The sequence below is a fragment of the Copadichromis virginalis genome, linkage group LG23 (genome assembly GCF_057382275.1).
Source record: "Copadichromis virginalis isolate Kocher_CV1m ecotype Utaka linkage group LG23, C_Virginalis_male_GT1.1, whole genome shotgun sequence".
NCBI classification, from domain to species: Eukaryota; Metazoa; Chordata; class Actinopteri; order Cichliformes; family Cichlidae; genus Copadichromis; species Copadichromis virginalis.
The window spans coordinates 33796401-33819151 of NC_140639.1; the positions used below are offsets into that span (position 1 = coordinate 33796401).

Consider the following 22751-nt stretch of genomic DNA (forward strand, 5'->3'; position numbering starts at 1 on the left):
AGCATGTTGTCCATACTTAGTTGTGAAAATGTCAGAATAGCTATTATAATTTGTTACTGGAGTACAAAAAAGAATAAGGAAGTTACCTATGTTACATTGTCAGTAAATGTTCTGCTATTAATAATAACATCACTGGTGTTTGAGAACTGAAGCACAAAAGAATGAGGAAGTCTCCGAGCAGTCACAAAAAGGGAACACACACTGTCACATTGTCAGATAAGCAGAGTTGCGTGCGCTCCACCAGAGGACCCAAACTAATCAGCACCAGCCTTTGTATGAGTTTTTCTTTTTAAATCAGAGTTTTGTTAAAGCTTGGCTCTCTTTAAAGTCCCAATGGATGCTGCTGTGAATCGGCCGACCCGTCCACACTCTATAGACAGTGTAAGAAGACTGTCTACCCAAGGCTGCTTTGAGAACACCCTGAAGTTTATTTGTGAGTTTAAGCCTGGTGATGAGGATCAGGATATCAGCTTGGGCTGCGAGCCGATATCAGTCACCCTCCCTGCACAGTGTAGTGTCTACCAATTGAGGCTACGCATCTGTATGGAGGTATGTAAACCTGCACTGAGTGGTCTATCGTGCAAAGGATGTTTTCCTTTTATTCTCATAGACTGTGTTGGATGTAGTTCTGGGTCTATAAAGTGAAATTGATAGCGCAGTTCCTAAAAACTAGTTTCTTTATAATGGAAGTTGGTGCTCTGGGGTGGGTGCGGTGCAGACTGGTCTGTTCGCAAAATAAATTCAAACTTAGAGAAGTCAATAAATGTGAGGTTCACCTTAGTAAACATTTTCCCATTGAGCTTTTGGTTTGCTAGTACAGTACGAAGAACATTATGGTCTCACTGAGGGTACAATAAACAGAGTATGATTAAGGATGTAGCAAATTCATTACAGTCAATAACACATGTGCCCATAACTAAGTCCATCCCTTGTTTGGGGTGGCTGCAGAGTGGGTCATCAACTAAAGTTGGTGGCTGAATTCTCGGCTGTTTCAGTCTCCATGCCAAATATCCTCGGGCAAGGAGACTGGATCCAAGTTGCACTCTGGTGCACCCACTGAATTTGTGTGAATGTTAGATAGAAAGCTCTTATGGAGGAAAAAAACATTTAAAAAAGTTTATAAGTGAATCAGGCAAGTTGTCTAAAGCACGCAGGTAGACAAGTGCTATATAAGAAACAGTCCATTTACCTTTGTGGTTGAATCAGGAAATACATTAAATATAAAAATCTGCCAAATGAAATATCTGTAGCTCATAGTCACCCTCTGTGAAAAAGGAAGCAGCTAAAAGAAGTTTCTACGTTGCTTTATCGTCAAACCGTACATGGGAACTATCAACTGATTTAGCTGGCTTCTAAAATATTATGTATTTTTAGCTAAAAGGCAAATGTTAGCTAATATGCTAAACTAAGATTGCATGCTCATATGACATGGTATTGCATAGTCCCACTATCAGCTATTTACAGTATAGCTGTCAGTGTGCCTCATGCTTAAGCATTTACAGTACTGTTAAAAACGAAGAAAGGTTTTACAAGAATTTCAGAAACCCTGGCGAAAAAACAATTATAAGGAAGCATTTTTTTTCCAAGATGCCGCCACAGTAGGCAGCTTGTTACTCAGCTCCCAGCTTGAGGTAACGCACAAATTTCCCCGCCGTGGGATCAATAAAGTGTTATCTCATCTTCTTGTTCTTTGGAGCAAAATATAATGAAATGATCAAGACATTTGCGCAACACTATATTCAGACTACAGTAATCAAAAATTGTATGTATTTATTTTTTCATGTATATGACTCTATGCCTCCAGGCACAGGAGCAAAACTGCCACCCAGACCCTTTTGCAATATTGGACCCCGAGAAATACAGCCTGCTCTATGCCAGGGGTGGCGACTGGTATGAAGCCTACGATGACTGTCAGGTTATCAGGACATTAGACATTCCATGGTCACGTAATGACCCTCATTGCCTATCAGCACACATAATAGTAAAACCGCCTGTGGCAGTTGATCCAGAGGAGAACGAGAAACAACAGCAGTGCCTGACTTATCTGATCGGACATGACCTGGAGAAAGAAGCATCTGATAGACTTGGTGAGCTCACCTTCACCCGTCGGAAACTGGCATCTGCTAGGAAACAAGAGCTGAAGAAACGGGATGACAAGTTGTATGCCACAGAGCCTTGGATAACGCATACCGCCTTACCAGAAGAACTACAAGAATGGCAGAACAGAGACTTTCCTGTCACTTTCCACTACATGAGCAGGATCAGCTTCAGCATAAAGGCTGACCTCAGCACAACACCACAACTACTTCTTAAAGTTTTTGAAAGGGTGATGAATGACCGAGGGATTAAATACGATGGGCCTGACAATCTCGTGTTGAAAGTTGCAGGCAGGGAGGAGTTTTTATCTGGAGACTACGCCCTGAACGATTTCCTCTGGGTGCGACAGTGCCTGAAAACCAACCAAGAGCTTCACCTCTTTGTTGTCCCTGTGTCGCAGCTTCCTTCGGAGGCTGTCAAATTTGTGGACTGGCCACTTGTTGATGGTTTTAGCGGCCAGTTCAGTTCCCACAATGATCTCAGCCTTAAAGGGAAGGATTTGGATGACATCTTCATGATATCCTTGTGGGACTGCAACAGAAATTTCAGAGTCAAATTGCTTGGATTTGATATCCCACAACTTCCAAGCAAATGCCCTCAGTCTGTTTATGTTGAAGCATCCATACTCCATGGTAACAAGGTCCTCTCTTCAGTATCCTCCATTCCCAAGCCCCTTTCAGATGAAGTGCTGTGGAATGAGTGGCTGGACTTTGATGTTCTTCTTAGGGATCTGCCACGTGGAGCTAAGCTGGGTCTCACTATTAACGAAAGTCCTAGTGACATGTCTGCTGCAACAAAAGTGCCATCGCCTTCAAGCAACAAAACAATAGACTTGCTGAAAGGGAGAGGAAAAGTGCTCTACTTTGTCAACCTACTCCTCATAGATCACAGGTGTGGATTTTTGTTTTTATTTAACCAAAATATCTTTATTAACAGTATAAGGGAAAAACATACATAAGCAGTTAGCTATAAAACTGTCATTTAAAAATCTCTGCTCTCCTGTCAAGTCATGCTTAGTTTGTAGTGTTAGCCAGTTATTAATTAAGTATACCAATAATATCCAAAATATGATACCATGGTAACACCACAAATCTGAATAACAATGACAAACATTTTACAAAGATAATACACACAAAAGTTGCATTGTTGGATGTTTATGCCATTTCAGTGCCCATAGTTCTTGCACATGCTTATTTTCCATTTGGTGTACTACACCACGATATCACGGCAAAGCATGTAATAGGCACGCCGGTCGACCGTGTCCATTTTCAGTACCAGCAGGGGGAGATAATATATTTAAAGCCATAAAGTCGCTAGTGACCTATGATTAACCGATTAAGCTATGTGGCTTATATGTATTACGTGTAAATGTGTTAGTAATGTCTGTGTAAATGCTTTTATTAATGAATTTTTTGTTGGCTTAAAATAAAATAAAACCCTCTGCTGTAACTGAAGCTTACTGCAACTTCTGCATTCGTGTACATTTCCTGCTTTTGAGAGGCAGAGCATCAAATGACATGGTGCACCGGCGTGTCTATTACAGGTTTTGCCGTGATACATTTCAGGCACACAAGAAACTTTAATATTTGAATGCGCTGAATAGGATGTTAGTATGGAATTTTAACAGGTGTGAAATTTCTGAGTTAGCCGAATTTCATCCTTTCACAGTATCTGGATAAGAGTTACAAGTCTAATCAGTTCATGAAGTAGGTTGTTTGGAAGTAGGGACCCAGTCTTTTGCAACTGCTACAAATCCATGTGTGTCCATGTGCGTGGTTTTATTTACAACTACAAAATGTTGATAACATTTGGGTAACAGATGCATATACTTGTGTGTATGCATGTGTTGCCAACCTTAGTGTCAACATTGGTTTTGAGGTCTCTATTTATTATTCATTTATTAATTTATGTTTTATTTATTACATATGTGTATTTATTATTACTCCATCTGACATCTCAGTTTGTGCTCTTATATTCTTCATTTGAGAGAACGTCGAGACATTTCTTGCAGTACTGTAAAACTAACTATTATTTACACGGTGTTTCAACACGGGACACCACCTATCCCTGCAGGTCTGTTCTGAGCCAGGGGCCCTACACACTGCACATGTGGTCACACCCTGGCCTGGATGATGAGGCCATCACCTACCAAGCAGACAAGCTGTCAACTGCTACTAACCCAGACATAGCTGACTCCATGGCTATCAGCTTCCTTTTAGACCGCTACAGCTTTCCTGTGGTTGTCCCAAATACTGTTACCAACTCTGAATGTTCCAACTCCAGAGAACGTGAGAATCACGAATCTCATGTCCCCCCACCCTTGCCTATCAAAAGATATTCTTTGCCAGCAAACTCACTGGCTGACAGTGTAACTCTCAAATCCCCAACTACAGCCAACAACACCAAAAAGCCATGCCTCAGAAGGTTTCGGGAGGAAAGTGTCCGTTATGCCTCCAGTCTACCCCAGTACTTGCGTAATGTTGACTGGATGAACCGCAATTCGGTTGAAGATGTCCACTGGCTACTGGGATACTGGCAACCTGAGGAACTGGATGTAACAGTGGCATTGGAGCTACTAAGCATGGATTTTGCAGACGAGTTTGTCAGGAGACTGGCAGTGAAGAGACTGGAGAGTCTGTCGAATGATGATGTGTTGAAGTATTTGCTTCAGCTTGTGCAGGTATGTGTTTATATGAAAATTGATAAACAGATTCATTCATATTGCGTGACGCGCAAAACGTCATCTGAAATAATTAAACTACTATTAACTACCTGTTTAGTTTGCAAAGTGAATCTGTCTTTATTCCACTCCCCATTCTATTGAACATCAGGACTGTATGTGTTGCTTTTTTTATTACAATTACAATACATAAAAAAATCATGATTACTGCTAATCTAAACTGGCAAATGTTTTCCCTGAAGCCACAGACTTGTTTCAAAATGTTCTCTTAGAGTCTGTGTGGAATGCATCACCAATGCAATGACATTTATCAGATTTTACTGGTTACATTAGACATCACCCACTTATCTCTTCTCTGACAGCTTTCATTTTGCTTCATGTTTTATTTTCCCTTTGATCCTTACTCCAAGATGCTTTCCACATTTCTGTTCTGTTCTTTTTCATAAGGCCTAACATTCACCTTTTGTTTAAGTCATGTAAATATATCCAGTAGAATGTGAACACATTTAAGCATTTTAACCATCCCCCCCATCCCACTATTTAAGGATATTTGTAAAATCACTTAAAATGACTATTAAAGTGTGACAATGACCTTTTCCTTCACCTTTAACTCTTACAGATCCTAAAAGTGGAACCTTACCATGACAGTTTCCTCGCTCGGTACCTCATCCAAAGAGCTCTGCGGGTAAGTCATGAAGCATCCACTGTGACTGCAGAGTACTGGCATGTACAAGGTTGTCAGCAGAATATTTTTGCCAGACAAAATTATTATTTTTTGTCTTTTTCTAATGAAGAGAGACAAAACAAAACCTACTTAAAGAAACTAAATAATCACTTGCAGTGGTGGCTGGTGGTGAGAATGGGTGGGTGGGCTAACAAATACAATTCATAGACGGCACTGTAGCAATCGCAGCATCACATCCCTGGTTCCAAGTTACAGCCACATGTTGTCATAGTAACAGTAACAAAGACTATAGAAAAAATACCAAGAATGAGCTAAGGCTAAAAAATGTACTCTCTTACACACACACACACACACACACACACACACACACACACACACACACACACACACACACACACACACACACACACACACACACCTTCTTACTAGATATTTTTGTACTAGGGATCAAAATCAACTTCCCAATTCAAATGAATTTTAAATAATCTGATATTGATTCCTTAAATCCTTAAATTACATTTTTCAAATAGAAATGTATTTTGCTGTGTATGAGACTTGCAAGAGGTTGACAAGAGAAAGCCATGCAAGAGTTAAGTGACCTGGTGCCACAAGCCTTAAGACAGATGTTCGGCAGCTGTGTTTGGATTCAAGAACTGTGAAGACAGCGAAGAGTGGACAAAAGCAAAGCCATATGCAAGGCGTGCAAAATGGAGGTGAAATACTGTGAAAGTTGAATAAAAGTTGCAATATTGTAACTGCTTTAGGATCTGTTGTTAATTTGGAAATTAATATATTTAATTTACAAAGTTTAAAGGGTTCTTTGAACAGTAAATATCCAAGATAAATGATCATAATTTAAATATTTCTGACTGAGTCAAAGTTGAATTGAGTCAGGACCTTGTGAATCAGAATGGAATCAGCTCTATTCTGTACACATCAGCATGTCATTTTTTCAATGCTAAGTGATGCCAGAAAAATCAATTCAAGCTCTGTGGGAATGCACTCCAGAGTACGAGGCGGTATTCACAGCAAAAATAATGGTCATTATAGAAGAGCAACAGGCAACAGGAAGAAATTGTGCTACAGTCATTTAAGGAGAGAGAGAGGTGTCGGGCGCACCTTTTTTAAAGAGAAACTCGCGTCATCGACCTCTCTGGGCCAGATCAATCAATGGTGTTGGATCCTGTCAGATGACCTCTTATTCTATGCTGATGTCACGGGGATGTATTTGTGTTAATTTCAATGTTTCAGAAACAGTGCTCTGAAGTTTTTTCTTAGTCAGCATCTGCAAAAATGACTTTGCAGACTTTAACTCTGGAAATTCCACACTGCTGTCCAACACCATCATCTCACCTTTTTGGTTGTCTCTGCGTATCAGTGAAAATCAAGGAAATGTTTCCTTGGGGGAACTTTATTCAAACTGCAGAATTGAGCCTGTTGAGAATTGAAGCATTATGGTACCACTTAGATAATATATAGCCCCGTTAGGTTCTATGTTTGTGTGCCGGTCCACAATAACAAACAGTGTTTGACTCTCTAGAATCTGCACAAGAATCCTGATGTTTTGTGCTCAAATCCGATTTTATACTTATACTATACAAAAGCACTAAAGTAGCTCCCAATTATGATTGGCTCACAGCTTATAAAAAGTTTGTGACAAGCTTAATCATAGATCTGATTTTCTTTCTTTCTTTTTATTTATCTATTTTTGTATTTTCATTCACAATAGTCATCAAAAGATCAGGTTTTTGTGTGAATAAAAATAATACCTTTCATTTAAAAGTTTTTCTTTTTTCAGGTGAGTTTAATAAAGGTTTCAGTCTGCTGGAACATTAATGAATGTTTTTACACCAGTAAGATGTCGACTGCGACCAGATCTGTTTCACGCTGTCTGACTCACTCACATCTTTCACTGCAGAGCAAAAGAATCGGACACTTCTTCTTCTGGTACGTTCGCAGTGAGGTAGCAGGGTGCCCGTATTACCGACAGCGCATGGCTGTGATTCTGGAGGCCTACCTGCTGGGCTGTGGTCAGGCCATGCTCGACAGCTTCACCCAGCAGGTCCAGGCGGTGGAGGCCCTGCAGGAGGTCGCTGTCATCATTAAAAACCTGTACCCTGACAAGACCAACCTTGATTCTACAAGTAGGGAGCATCATTTTTTCTTAATTAATATATCAAAATTTTATTTTTAAAAAGCTAAAAGTATATAATTTTATTTTATTTCACTGTTTTTTACTGAATGTTTTATCATGGTGCAGCATCTCTATCAGATTCAGGTCAGGACTTTGACTAGGCCACTCCAAAGTATTCATTTTGTTTCTCTTAAGCCATTCAGAGGTGGACCTACTGGGTGGACCTATTTTCCTGCTGCAGAGCCAAGTGCACTTCAGCTTGTTTTTGTTTCAGAATGTTTACAGCAGAATTCATACTTTCATTTACCACAGCAAGTCTTTCAGGTCCCGAGGCAGCAAAACAGGTACATAACATGTTTTGGGGATCATCAAGATGTTTTCTGGCAAAACTGAATGAGCCTGTATGTTCCTTTTCATCTAGGAACTTCACCCTGCAGGCCATTTTTGTCATGCCATCTCTCACCTAACACATTTTAACATTAACAAAACTTGATCAATTCCTAAAAGAGTGAAAATGCATTTTAAAGAGCTTAAAATAGAGTTCATATAAAGAGTCATAAAAAATATTCAGATTAATTAAAGGCAGCAAGGATGCAGATTTACCTGTTTTGTGTTTGTTTGTTTGTTTGTTTGTTTGTTTGTTTGTTTGTTTGTTTGTTTGTTTGTTTGTTTGTTTGTTTGTTTGTTTGTTTGTTTGTTGTTTTTAAATCAAAAAACAGCCACTCATCCTTGAATCCGAATTACTTTGGAACACAACAAAGCGTTTCTTTGGAGAATTCATTTTTTAAGATAGAAATTTAAAATGGACCTATTATACTTTCCTTTATGTTCTGTTATATAATACTCTCATAATTCAGGTTTTAAATGTAAGCTCCACTGGCTTCTCAGTAAAAGTCCTTGAGCCTCTGCATCTGAATGCAAGCTGAAATACTTTCCTTGTTCTTATGTTCTTGCATGGTGCGTGACAAAAGCATTTCGTTTTGGAAAGGCCATTTTTAAGATGACCTATTAAACTTCCCTCGATTTTTACCTCTGCTAAGGAATTTATGTTTGTGGTAGCGTTTAGGTGCACCCACATCATTCTGTCTGTAAACACAATACAACTCCTCTCTGGCTCTGCCAATGTCATGTAGGTACATTTAAAAAAACAAAAAAACCCAAAAAACAAATAAAATGAAATTCATTAAAAGTAAATCCCTTCACACTAAACACAGCCCAGAGAGTGAGCTACCTTGGCCGAGGCACTCTCTGAGTGCTTCTTGTTAATTATGGTTATTTTTTTTATGTTCTTGCATGTTATTGTTTCCAAGTTACTACATTATTATTTATCTACCAGCTGTAGAAGGTTAGCAAAGCTTTGCATGTAACTTTGAATGTACTTTGGAAAAGCTTCTTCCAGCTGGCCTCGTGTTGAGTTCCATTTTAATATACATGAAGAAATCCCATCTGTGTATGGCTACGTATGGCTGGGTTCCTGTATGTAGATGAAGTAGTGCTGCACACCTGGTGTTCATCAGCTGATGAATAACAGAAGCTCTATCCCTACCTAGGCTAGGAAAGACATCCTTGAAATGCATTAGATGTTTTTATAGCAACTTTTCAGAAACCAAGGACTCTAATCCCCAAAAGCAGCTGTTGTTTCACTGTTAAACCACTTCACTAAATTATATCTGTTGATCTTGCTGTAGCTCCCTTCCGGCTTCAGGGACTTCTTAGAGACAGTAACCTGCCAAATGAATTCTTGCTGCCCTTTGACCCTCGCATTAAATGTGGAAGGATCCTGGTAAGCTTTGCTGGCTTTCTGTCTCTATTTGTACATTGAGCTTTAGGGTTATGTGAAAGTGTGGTGAATAAAAAAATGTTGGGTATATTTTTATATATTGCATTTGAGCATTTTGTGTGTGGTTTAGTCTTATATTCTAAGTTTACTATATGCAGGATTTATAAACAATGCAAGAGGTTGACCTTTTCATCAAAAGGGCAACCTCTTTGTGATGATGTTTCAGGTTAAGAACTGGAGACAGATAGATGTGCAATTACTTGGTCAGGCTTGTAGTTTTGTACATAGTTGAGGAAATGTTATCAATTTCTACAGTACAATTATTATAGTAGACCACTGTGAATTCCTCCTTGGCCTGTTTTTGTTTTTTGCATCACATTTTCTGTCTGCTTCATATAATTCAAGTATAATTACTTACTTGAACTTTTCTTCAACATAAATTTGTTACTTATTCTGTTTTTCCTGATTACAATAAGTACACCACAGTAAAGTAGCTATATGTAATCTTTTGTTGTTGTTGTTGATTAAATCAAAAAGGCTGTGGTGAAGAAAAATATCCCACACAAACAAAACGGTCTGCTTTACTTCTTTGTGATGTAGCTCGATAAATGCAAAGTAATGGCCTCAAAGAAGAAGCCTCTGTGGCTGGAGTTCTCTCCCATGCCATCACCTACCTCCGCCACACCTGTTGGAATAATCTTCAAAGAGGGGGATGACCTCAGACAGGACATGCTGGTCATTCAGGTCAGACAGATCTTTTGTTACTTTGATTACTTGAATTCTCTTCCTCAAATATGAATACTGATTTTTTTGTGTGTGAATATTTCCTACATGCTTGGGAAAAGGTGAATATACAGTACTTCATACTTCCATCATACGGTACTTCATACTTATCTGACCAGCCCTTATATTTAAAATTCATATAAATAACTACGTATCTTTTTCTGCGCTGCTCCTTTATTTGTGCCTCAGGGCTCAATTCTTGGACCAGTTCAGTTTTTCATTTTTTGTGTTGCCCCTAGGTTATATACTTAACAGGTTTGGTATGCCCAAAATACACAACTTTACTTTTTTGCTAAAAAAAACCTCAAGTCTATCGTAGTTTTACATCAGGTTGAAAAGACACATGAATGTTTGCATATTTCTGTTTAGGCACTGGTGCTGATGGACTCCATCTGGAAGGAGAAATCCCTGGACCTCAATCTTGTTCCATATGGCTGCATCTCCACTGGACACAACATAGGTATCAGCATTAGTGTGCTTTAATAGTGTCCACAGTTGGTACTGAATGGCTCTTTTTAGTAGTGGTTGTTGAAGTTATACTTAATATAATTTACTAATCAATTAATAGCTTGTTTACAGAGTCAGCAAAAGTACACACATTCTGTACTTAAGTAGAAGTACAGATATTGGTGTTAAAAACACTCCAGTAAAAGCTGAATTACTGATTTAACGCCTTTACTCAAGTAAAAGTGAAAGAGTACAGGCTCTGAAATGTATCTGCTATATTATTGTAATACAAAAGTAATATTAGTACATGAAGATAAAAATGTTATTCAAATCTAAATTCTACTTCTTCATCATCATCTCAATCTGTTATTTAGGACACAAGCAGTGAAAGAGAAAATAAATAAATGGGGGCTGATCTGTTGTAGTGGCTCAGCGTGGGGAAAATACTGACAGCCCACAATGATTTCTAATGTCAGCTCCAGTAGATTTTCTTAGTGGACAAGCTGTGATCAGCGGACATGCAGATCACAGCTCTGAGGTTACTCATAATGAATACGTTGCCCAAATTAGACATCTTACGTAAGCTTTACTTAAGGCAACTGAGAACTATTTAGAACTAATTAGATTTTACACTGTATAAAGACTGAATTCAGAGACTGAATCTAAGCACCGTCAGTTCCTTTGTAAACGAATGTCTACTACACTTGATCTAACCCAAGCTCCACAGCAGCTGACCACCACAGCCACTGTGTTTCAGTCCAACACAGTACTTTGCTATCAATTCACGACATTAATACAAGGTAACCTGTTTATCCTGAGCAAAACTACCCAGAATTTTCATGCAACATTTCAATAACACAAAGTACAGACATTTGTTTAAAAATGTAAGCAGTAAAAAAACGGTCATAAAAATAACCAGAAGAGAACAGAATACCCCTTTATTGTCACTGTGTGTATAAATAGTCAAATTCAATTCAATTTTATTTATACAGCACCAAATCACAACAATGGGTGCCTCAAGGCGCTTTATATTGTAAGGTAGACCCTACAATAATACATGCAGAGAAAAACCCAACAATCATATTAACCCCTATGAGCAAGCACTTTGGCGACAGTAGGAGGTTGAAATAAATAGCAAACGGGAGACATATAGAGAAATATTTACAAAAAAAGAGAAAATTACAGATTGGACAGTTGTAGGTGAGTCTGGAGGTGTGGGACCTGATTGACCTGAGGCCAGCGGGTTAAACTAGTGGTGGGCGGGGTGCAAGGGGTCACCTGTGATGCCCCTAGTTTTCCTAAGACGGGAGGATCTGGAGATGGTCTCCTGGATGGCAGAAGGCAGGTAATGATTTTTTGGGCGGTGTTAATTACCCTCTGCACAGCCTTCCTGTTCTCAATAGCGTCCCCTGCATAACAAACACCCAGGCAGCAGGAGAGCACGCTCTCCACTGTGGAGCGGTAGAAGGTGAGCAGCAGCTTCTCAACCAGGTTATTCTTCTTTAGGACACGGAGGAAGTGCAGTCACCGCTGAGCCTTCTTTACCAGGGTGTTGGTGCTGTTGGTCTAGGTGAGATCAGCAGAGATGTGGGTGCCAGAAACCTGAAGGTGGAGACAGATTCCACCTTTTCTCCATTTAAAATGAGAGGGGAGTGGATCCATCTCTGATCTGTAAACCGAACAGAGAACAATCTAAACCTTAGAATGTCCAAAATGTTCAAATTGGACTCGTTCTTTTATTATATTTGACCTAAAATAAGTGACTGAGCCCATAAATTCATCAGTAAAGTGTTTACAAAAGGCAGGCCCTAGGACATTTTTATAAGACTTTTCACAACCACAGCTATCGCCCCAAATTTTTATTTATACATGTTGTTATGGGGTTTTCTGTATAGTATTTTATCAATTTACCAATTTAACCTATGACCAGTTTACTATAATAAATTATGTAACATGCCTGCTTATTGGACTGTGGGAGGGAAAAAAGCACCCACCCACATGGCAGAGGATCAACATGCAACCACTGCACCTGCACAGTGTCATGTTTTTGTAACAGTGTTTTGTGAGAGGGTTTTTTTACCCCCTGGAATTAGGTTTCTGTGTTTGAAGTTTAAAACACATGTTTAAAGATGAAGCACAAAATGAAAATGTCCTTGTCATCAGGTATGATTGAGATTGTGAGGAATGCAACAACGATCGCTGCGGTCCAGAGGAGCCAAGGAGGAGCAACTGGAGCCTTCAAAAATAATGCTCTGTTTGAGTGGCTCAAGTCCAAATGTCCACTACAGGAAATTGTGAGTAAATCAAAAGCAATCGCAGGTCCTTTCTGTTGTTTCCCTCAGTAATAGGAAAAAAAAACAACTAAAATGTGAAACTGTTGTGATTTTATTTGACTGCAGCACTTCAAGAACGTGGAGAGATTTGTGAATTCCTGTGCTGGTTACTGTGTGGCCACATATGTACTGGGTATAGGCGATCGACACAATGACAACATCATGATCAGAGAAGACGGTAAGCAGCACAAATCACTGAAAACACCTTATTGGCTACTGTTATCACATGTTATTTACTGATTTGTTATTATCCTCTTATGAAATGACAGATGCTTTTTGTCCTCTGAAACAAGCTGCATGATAAAATGAATTCATAAATGAACAAATTAACTGATAATTAGAAAAAACTGAAGTAATCTTGCCTCTCAGGGAACTTGTTTCACATTGACTTCGGACACATCCTGGGTAACAGGAAGCACTTTCTTGGCGTGAAAAGGGAGCGAGCACCTTTCGTCCTCACACCTGACTTCCTGTATGTCATGGGCAGGGTCGATGGTCGCAACAGCCTCTACTTTCAGCGTTTTAGGGTAAGAGGGCTTTATTATTTGTCCAGCTTTGCATGAAAATGTTTTAACAGGTCCCATAAATAGTTAGCTTCTCGGTGGAGTTCAACCTTTTACCTTAGTAATTCACTGTGGCAGTCAGGATCAAGACGTTAGTTCTCTTAATTCTTTTGTCAATAAACAGCTGTCCAAGGTAAGCGTAGAAGGGAAAGTTCAGAGAAATTCTCCATCCATCCATCCATCCATCCATCTTCTGCTTCCGGGGCCGAGTCACGGGGCAACAGCCCAAGCAGAGAAGCCCAGACCTCCCTCTCCCCAGCCACCTTCTCCAGCTTGTCCAAGGGATCACCAAGGCGTTCCCAGGGTCCTGGGTCTGCCCTCCTCCTGGTGGGACATGCCCTGAACACCTCACCCAGGAGGCGCCCAGGAGGCATCCTTGTCAGATGCCCAAACCACCTCAACTGGCTCCTTTCGATGTGGAGGAGCAGCGGCTCTACTCTGAGCCCCTCCCGGATGGCTGAAGTACTCACCCTGTCTCTCAGAGAGAGGCCAGCCACCCTTCGGAGGAAGCCCATTTCTGCCGCTTGTATCCGCAATCTCGTTCTTTCGGTCACTACCCACAGCTCGTGGCCATAGGTGAGGGTAGGGACGTAGATCGACCGGTAAATTGACAGCTTCGCTTTTACACTCAGCTCTATCTTCAACACAACAGACCAGTGCAGCATCCGCATCACTGCAGCAGCAGTGATATATCTGTCTGTCGATCGCCCGCTCCCTTCTGCCGTCACTCGTGAACGACACCCGAAGATACTTACACTCTTCTACTTGGAGCAAGAACTCATCCCCGACCCGAAGTGGGCACTCCACTCTTTTCCGGCTAGGACCATGGCCTCAGATTTGGAGGTGCTGATTCTCATTCCCACCTCTTCTGTCATGGCTCGCAGGATGAGGACCCAATCGCAAAACTCACGGACTCAAGGGATGAACTCAAAAGGCAGCTTTATTGCTGACAAGATGACAGGAAAATACAAAACTTAAACTGGGAACAATAAACTAATACTCGGAGCTTGTGGTGGAGTTAACGACTGTGCTAGCGAGGATACAGGAGACGGAGCTAGCGCTTCTGGCTGGGCAGCTAAGTGAAAAAACACAGCCCCGGAATAAACAGTCCCACAGTCAGGAAACTCCTGTTTGTCCCTTCCACTCACCACAGCTGGCAACTCAGAAGTCTCGGGGTCTGGCTGTGGCGGTGGGTGTCGGCGGCGTGAACGCCGTTTTCTCCGGGAAGGGGGAGGAGCTGAGCCGGGCCGCGAATCCTCCAGCGGACCGGGCTGAACGTCCTCCGACTCTTAACGCAGCATGAGGGAGAACGCGACGCCGAACAGAGGGAGACGCAGACAGAAATACACAGAGGGTTAACGAGGAAAGTGGGACCACACGGGGAACACAGCTGACACAGATAACCATAACGAGACAGGGCGGGGTGAACATAACACTGACGGGAGACGGGCAGAGTCAAACAGGAAGTACAGAGGTTCAGACAGGAGGAGAGAGAGCACGGGGAAACACAGACATAACGGGCAGGGGAAACATGGAACAACCACAAAGGGAGACGAGGGCTCATAAATACACAGAGGGCACACAGGGGGGAGAGAGAGCACGGGGAGAACTTAGACATAACGGGCAGGGGAAACATGAAATAAAACATAAGGAGAGACGAGGGCTCACAGATACACAGAGGGGCACACAGGGGGTAAAAGCCACGAAGGGAAAACACTTAGGGAACAACACAACAGGGCAACTCAGGAAACATGGCCTAAATAGGGAACAAAATCCAAACGTACAAGAAAACTAAGAATACTGGGCCAACATGGCCCAGGACCATGACAGTACCCCCCCCCCCCCCCCCCCCCCCCCCCCCCACAAGGGCTGGCTCCCGACAGCCAAAACCCGAGAACCAAGACAAAAACAGAAAACAACCCACCCAGGGCGGGAGGCGGGGGACCAGGACGGAGGGACCAGAACAGGAAATAAAAACGAACAACAGAAAACACAGGAGCACAAGACCATAGTTCAAATAAAGTTCAGGGGGCCGACCCAGAGCCCACCGGCACAAAAGTTCACGGGTCACACGGTCGGGGGGCCGACCAGGCGGGTGGCACAGGTGACAGAGCTGGTCCGGAAGCCGGCCGCGCGGAAGGCAGCGGCGGCGGCGAAGGAGACGACGGAGCAGTTCAGGAGGCCGGCCACGCGGAAGGCAGCGGCGGCGGCGAAGGAGACGACGGAGCAGTTCAGGGGGCCGGCCGTGCGGAAGGCAGCGGCGGCTCTCCAGTGTTAGGCGTGCTGGCCATGGCCCGGTGGGCGCAGGACCAGACGACGGCGAAGCAGGAGCTGAGGCTGAGGCCGGACTGGGCGAAGCACAGGCCGAAGCTGGACCGGGCGACGTTGAAAGCGATGCAGAGGCCGGACCGGGTGTGGGTGATGTGGGGGCCGGACCAGGCAGAGGCGATGCGGGGGCCGGACCAGGCGGAGATGGAGCTGCAGCAGGCGAAGCACAGGCTGGAGCTGCAGCAGGCGAAGCACAGGCTGGAGCTGCAGCAGGCGAGGCGGAGGCTGGACCAGACGAGGATGAAGTCTCGGATGAAGCTGGACCAGACGAGGACGAAGACTCTGAGGCTGGGCCAGGCGAAGATGAGGCTGAAGCCGGAGCCGGACCAGGCGAAGAGGAGGCTGCAGCAGGCGAAGCACAGGCCGGAGCTGCAGCAGGCGTGGCAGAGGCGGAGGCTGGACCAGGCGTGGATGAAGACTCGGATGGAGCTGGACCGGGCGAGGCAGAGGCGGAGGCCGGAGCTGGACCAGGCGTAGCAGAAGCAGAAGCTGGACCAGGCGTAGCAGAAGCAGAAGGTGGCTGGATGGGCTCCTCGGGCCCTCCAGCTGATGTGGCATGGTGCTGGACGGGCGGCTCGGGCCCCCCAGCAGACGTGGCATGAGGCTGGTGTGGTTCTCCTGAACCCCCAGCTGACGAGGAAGGTTGCTGAACGGGCCCCTCGGACCCTCCAGCGGAGACAGGAGGCTGAACGGGCCCCTCGGACCCTCCAGCGGAGACGGGTGGCTGAACGGGCCCCTCGGACCCTCCAGCGGAGACGGGTGGCTGAACGGGCCCCTCGGACCCTCCAGCGGAGACGGGAAGCCGGACGGGCTCCTCGGGCCCCCCAGCTGACGAGGTAGATGGCGGCGCGGGAGCCGCGGAGTCCTGGATGAGCTCATCCGAGCTCCCAGCAGGAGCTGATGCAGAGCCAGAGAGATTTGGGTCCCCTGGCTGAATGTTAAGCTGACGAGCGGACCGTACTGCTATTGGGGACTGGGCTACCGGAGACGCGGGGAGCTGAGCTACCGGAGACGCGGGGAGCTGAGCTACCGGACACGCGGGTGAAATAGATAACTGCACGGGAGACTGAACTGAGGGCGTCTGCACTGGCACAGGGGACTGAACTGGTGTCTGTTGTAACGGAGGTGGTGGGAGTGGAGTTGATGACTTCACGGGAGAATGAACCAGAGGTGAGTGCACAGGAGACTGAGCTAGAGGTAGCAGTGACAGTTGGGGGGAAAGTGGTACTGGTGATTGAGTGGATGACTGGGCTACAGGTGGCTGCTGAGCAGGTGACACTGGAAACTGTGCTACAGACGGCTGCTGAGCAGGTGACACAGGAAACTGTGCTACAGACGGCTGCTGACCAGGTGACACTGGGAAGTGTGCTACAGACGGCTGCTGACCAGGTGATACTAGAAACTGTGCTAAGGGAGGCTGCGCTGGGGAAAACTGAGCTAAGGTTAACTGAGGAGGTAGCTGAGTGGCAGACTGAACCGAAGGAGACTGAAGTGGTGGTAGGGGTGAAAACGGAGCTTGTGGTGGAGTTAACGACTGTGCTAGCGAGGATACAGGAGACGGAGCTAGCGCTTCTGGCTGGGCAGCTAAGTGAAAAAACACAGCCCCGGAATAAACAGTCCCACAGTCAGGAAACTCCTGTTTGTCCCTTCCACTCACCACAGCTGGCAACTCAGAAGTCTCGGGGTCTGGCTGTGGCGGTGGGTGTCGGCGGCGTGAACGCCGTTTTCTCCGGGAAGGGGGAGGAGCTGAGCCAGGCCGCGAATCCTCCAGCGGACCGGGCTGAACGTCCTCCGACTCTTCCCACCGGAGAGGCAGTTCCAGGCGGATGCCTACGGTGGACACGAGGAAGTCCCGGATGTGGGGGTGTAGCACGCCGAATAACCAGGGGAGTCCGGACACCATCCTCTGTAGGCGGATGGCTACGGTCTCCCGGTATCCTCCTCTTGGCAGCGCTCCCCACTCCTGACAGTGGTATTCCACCGTGTAAATCAGGTCCTCACGGAGCTCGGCAGAGGGGTTGTGAGCTGCTGGGTCCATGTCGTGGTCGCGTTCTTCTGTCATGGCTCGCTGCGTGGCAGGCAGGATGAGGACCCAATCGCAAAACTCACGGACTCAAGGGATGAAATCAAAAGGCAGCTTTATTGCTGACAAGATGACAGGAAAATACAAAACTTAAACTGGGAACAATAAACTAATACTCGGAGAGAGACACAGGGAAATCCACGCAGCATGAGGGAGAACGCGACGCCGAACAGAGGGAGACGCAGACAGAAATACACAGAGGGTTAACGAGGAAAGTGGGACCACACGGGGAACACAGCTGACACAGATAACCATAACGAGACAGGGCGGGGTGAACATAACACTGACGGGAGACGGGCAGAGTCAAACAGGAAGTACAGAGGTTCAGACAGGAGGAGAGAGAGCACGGGGAAAACACAGACATAACGGGCAGGGGAAACATGGAACAACCACAAAGGGAGACGAGGGCTCATAAATACACAGAGGGCACACAGGGGGGAGAGAGAGAGCACGGGGAGAACTTAGACATAACGAGCAGGGGAAACATGGAATAAAACATAAGGAGAGACGAGGGCTCACAGATACACAGAGGGGCACACAGGGGGTAAAAGCCACGAAGGGAAAACACTTAGGGAACAACACAACAGGGCAACTCAGGAAACATGGCCTAAATAGGGAACAAAATCCAAACATACAAGAAAACTAAGAATACTGGGCCAACATGGCCCAGGACCATGACATCTTCACACTTAGTTTATGAACCATTCCAAAGCGAGCTGGAGGCCATCACCTGATGAATCCCACAGAACCACATCATCCGCAAAAAGCAGAGATGAGATTCTGACACCACCTAGGTGAAAGGTGAGGTGACCACCTAGAAATCCTATGCATAAAAATTACAAACAGAATCTGTGACAAAGAGCAGCCCTGGCGGAGCCCATCACCACCTAGGAACGAGTCCGTCTTATTGCCGGCCATGCGGGCCCCCCTCCCCGAATTGCTACCTTACCGTGGTGGAGGAGTTTGTGTATCCCAGGGATCCCAAGGGCTATGTTGTCTGGGGGCATTTAGGCAAATTGGTCCTGGGTGAGGGACCAGACAAAGAGCGATTCAGAAGACCTCTATGAGAAGACCATCAAGGGAACAATTCACCCTGCCCGGGATAGGGTTACCGGGACCGGCCTGGAGCCATGCCCAGGGAGGCTGCCCGAGGGGGAGTGCCTGGTCGGGCCTTAGTCCATGGGGCCCGGCCGGGCTCACTCCGAAAGAGGGCCATGGGCCCATCTTCCTGCAGGCCCACCAACCGCAGGAGGCGCCGTAGGGGTCAGGTGCATAGTGAGCTGGGCGGCAGCCAGAACCGGAGGTGTCCTAATACCAAGACAAGACCAAGAAATTCTAATTTCCTAGTATAATTCAAACTTCATTCAATTTTGTTCAATGATGAAAGCATGCAGTCGTGGCCCAACTCCAACAAAATATGTGTGTTCTTCTCTCTTAACAAAATGCTTTTCATTGAACCCAAGAAGCTCTGTTTTGATCTCATCTCAGTCCAAAAATATAATTCTGACTTCTGGCTTGTCCATGCAGTCTTTATGAAACTGCAGGCAGGCTGCAGTGTTCTGATTTAAAAGCAGAGGCTTTTCTCCTTGCTGACCTGCCATTATTAAGACTTTTGATTTATGCCAATTGAGTTTATTCCAGAAGTACACACACACACTAATTAAAAGAAGCCTGATTCTTATTTTGGATACCACTTTTAGAATTATAGAAAAAATCTAAACTTCAGCTGTCCTTATTGTTTTATCTTTGCTTTTCTTTGTTATTCTATCTTTTCTTGCTTCCAACACCCACATTAGGACACCTGCACAGAAGCATACCTCTCCCTGCGCTCCCACTCTCGTCTGTTGGTGACTCTTTTCTCCCTCATGCTGCTCACGGGCATCCCAGAGCTGAGCGCTGCAGAGGATATGCGCTACTTGCGGGTGGCACTCCAGGAGGAGCAGAATGAGGCAGATGCCAGGGAGCACTTTCTCCAACAAATCTCTGAGTGTGAGAAGCTGGGCTGGACTGTGCAGGCCAACTTCTGGATCCACATGATGGGAGGCATCAAGTAGACTAATGCATTTTGCTCTGCCTTAAAAATAAGTGAACGTTTTAGTTTTACAGGTGTATTTTTTATATTTATGTAATATCACTGAGCCTTGGGCTGTTTTTACAGGAAGTAAGGGGGTGGGAAACTTGTGTATAAACAATGGATATCTGTCATAATTACAGTGTAAATACTTAGAATCTGCTGTTTATTGTAAAATCTGTAGAAGGGTTATAATTCTCATATAATACTCAAATAAAAACTAGACTCTAAAAAAGAAAGAAAAACTGAAAGGATATGGTGTACTTAGAAATATGACCACCAATAAAATAAAAATACAGTTTAGTTTTAGTCTATGTCAGTTTGGTACACATGTTTATTAAGACTAGAGACAAACTGATTTTTAAAACCAGTACCAATACCATTATTTTGTGATTTAAAAACCCAATATGTCGGCAGATTTTTTTTTGTTATGTGGATTTATATATGACCCTTTACTGTAATGATAATGCAGTTAAAAAATAATCTTGTTTTAATGTCATAACAAGTCACGGATTACTTGTTTACTCTTGTTTTTTTCAAGAGCATTTAGACATCTACATGTCTAAATGCACTGCTGCAATATGATTGGCTGATTAGATATTTGCATTATCGAGTCATTTAAAAGGTGTACCTATAATTAAGGAGTTTAAAAGGTGTACTTCTCTCTGCTGGATTTGATCTGAGGGAGGACAATTTCTATGGCGGGTTTCAGACCACGATTCACAACACTGTGTGAAAGACTGCAAGACAGTAATTGTTCCAAAGCTCAGCAACATTTGATGTATTTGTATTTGTTCCTTTTATCATAATTTATGCATTCTGCCTTTGCATGTAACTATATTCTACCTATATCTATACTGGATTTGTTCTCTATTCTGTGGATCCTTTAGTAAAGTTTTTTTTAAACTTTTTTAGCTGATAAGACATAAATAAATGTAATAGCTGCAAAGATAGTCCTTGATATTAACTATATGCCCCGATGGACCCTGATGGCCTGAAATCTTTTTTACTCGTTTCTTTCTCTTTCTCTTTTCATCTCACATGGAGTAGTGGGCTGGGCTTCACCCTCGTGCTTTCAATTCACTTCACCAGTCTTGCAGTATTTAAGATCGGCTAATGCTTCCACGCCTTTCCAGATTATTATAGTGTAGTGTTGAATTTCCTGTGATTGTTGGCTGAAGTAATGTCTTTGATTTCTTCCTCACAAGACTCGCTTCTAAACTTAAGCTGGTCACCTGCCAGCGAAGAAAACTATACATACCACGGCTCACTTGCATGGCTGCTCTTTACTGCTCGATTCACTTCTGGACTCCTCCAGATGGCTGCACAATAAGTAGCATCCTCAGTCTCCTTGACAACTGTTTTCAAAACTCTTCTGCCACATGCTTTCACTACCTCATTTTGGATGTAAGAGCTCGGATCATTATTTGGGCCTTGTCATGGTCCCTGTGCCTCGCTGGTCGACTCTCTATTAGGCAACATAGTTGTTTTTGTTTTTCGCTCTCTCCCTCCTTCCTCTCCCCCTCTCGCTCTCTCTCTTTCGCCGCAGCAATGCTCATTACAGGCTCCCGCTGCTGGCCCACACACCTGCTCTCATCTCCACACCGGTCGCTGATCTGCACTAGTCTTTGCTGGATCGTTGAGCGACCAGCATCAGTCAAACCTGCAAATCTGAACCTGTGTATCTGTGAGTGTTGTGTCTATCCTGTTAACCGGAGCTTTTTGTGTGTAAATTTCATCTGGAACCTGATTACGGACTACGAGAGGAGTGGCAGTGGAGAAGGAGTTGGAGTTTTGTACAGAAAGTGTGGAGAACGTCTGTTTGTATCTGCTTTGTAACTGACTTCAGTCACAGACTGCTGCAAATGCGTGCCTTATTCCTCTCATGGCTCGGAAATTTTTATTATTTAATACACACTTCACATCAGACATTTTGTACCCTGCTGACTGTTCAGTACACTGAGGTTATTTCAGTTTTCCTTTGTCAGTTTTTTCTGACAAACTTTCATACGCCTGCATTACTCCTGTATTGTGTTCTCTGCACCTGTTCAATTTTCTTTGCACTGATCATCACTTGCATTCAATCTGTTTAGTACTTTTAATTTTTATTTAAGTGTTTGTCTTATAGTATGTCTCACGCAAAGTACCGCAGCAATTTCCTAATGTTGTAAATCTGCTTAACATTTGGCAATAAAACCATTTCTGATTTTGATTCTGATGAAGCTGTTCTTCAGTTCTCCCTCCACATGCACACTTCGATGTGACCTACACATGGTTCTAACTCTGTAGCATCCAATGATGCACTTGATAATATATCTGTAATAGCACTAAAATAGCATCATGACTGAGACCATCCAGTGTACAGGGGTGGGCAATCTCAGTCCACGAGGGCCGGTGTCCCTGCAGGTTTTAGATGTGTCCTCGAACCAACACAGATGATTTAAATGGCTAAATTAGCTCCACAACATGTCCTGAAGTTCTCCAGAGGCCTGGTAACGAACTAATCATGTGATTCAGGTGTGTTGACCCAAGGTGAGATCTAAGGCTACGTCCACACTGCAGGTCTTGATGCTCAATTCCGATTTTTTGATCAAATCCGATTTTTTGTGTCTGCTCATTCACACTACAAATAAAATGCGACAGCAAACGCGCTCTAGTGTGAACGCTCAAAGCGGCCCGCATGCGCAAAAGAAGACGTCACACACAACGCGCTCTGTTTAGACACAGAGCAAACAATATTGTTTGACTGATGGCCGTTAATATAAAG

The 22751-nt window shown here is 44.1% G+C and overlaps 1 protein-coding gene across 1 annotated transcript; it reads left to right on the top strand.

Moving 5' to 3' along the window:
* The first annotated feature begins 228 nt into the window (after positions 1-228).
* Positions 229-22196, top strand: LOC146681441 (phosphatidylinositol 4,5-bisphosphate 3-kinase catalytic subunit gamma isoform). The gene is made up of 12 exons (XM_085448588.1): positions 229-549; positions 1805-2988; positions 4171-4777; positions 5397-5462; positions 7381-7606; positions 9285-9379; positions 9977-10120; positions 10529-10619; positions 12770-12900; positions 13006-13117; positions 13309-13466; positions 19710-22196. Exons 1-12 carry the CDS (start codon positions 334-336, stop codon positions 19965-19967), a joined length of 3288 nt encoding a protein of 1095 aa, XP_085304714.1. The 5' UTR covers positions 229-333; the 3' UTR covers positions 19968-22196.
* The last annotated feature ends 555 nt before the right edge of the window (positions 22197-22751 follow it).

Bases quoted from the DNA above. Each gene is read 5' to 3' on its own strand.
- LOC146681441 (XM_085448588.1), top strand. From the start codon at position 334: ATGGATGCTGCTGTGAATCGGCCGACCCGTCCACACTCTATAGACAGT. The intron at 4,778-5,396 runs GTATGTGTTTAT...TAACTCTTACAG, and splicing joins ATTTGCTTCAGCTTGTGCAG to ATCCTAAAAGTGGAACCTTA. The intron at 5,463-7,380 runs GTAAGTCATGAA...CTTTCACTGCAG, and splicing joins TCATCCAAAGAGCTCTGCGG to AGCAAAAGAATCGGACACTT.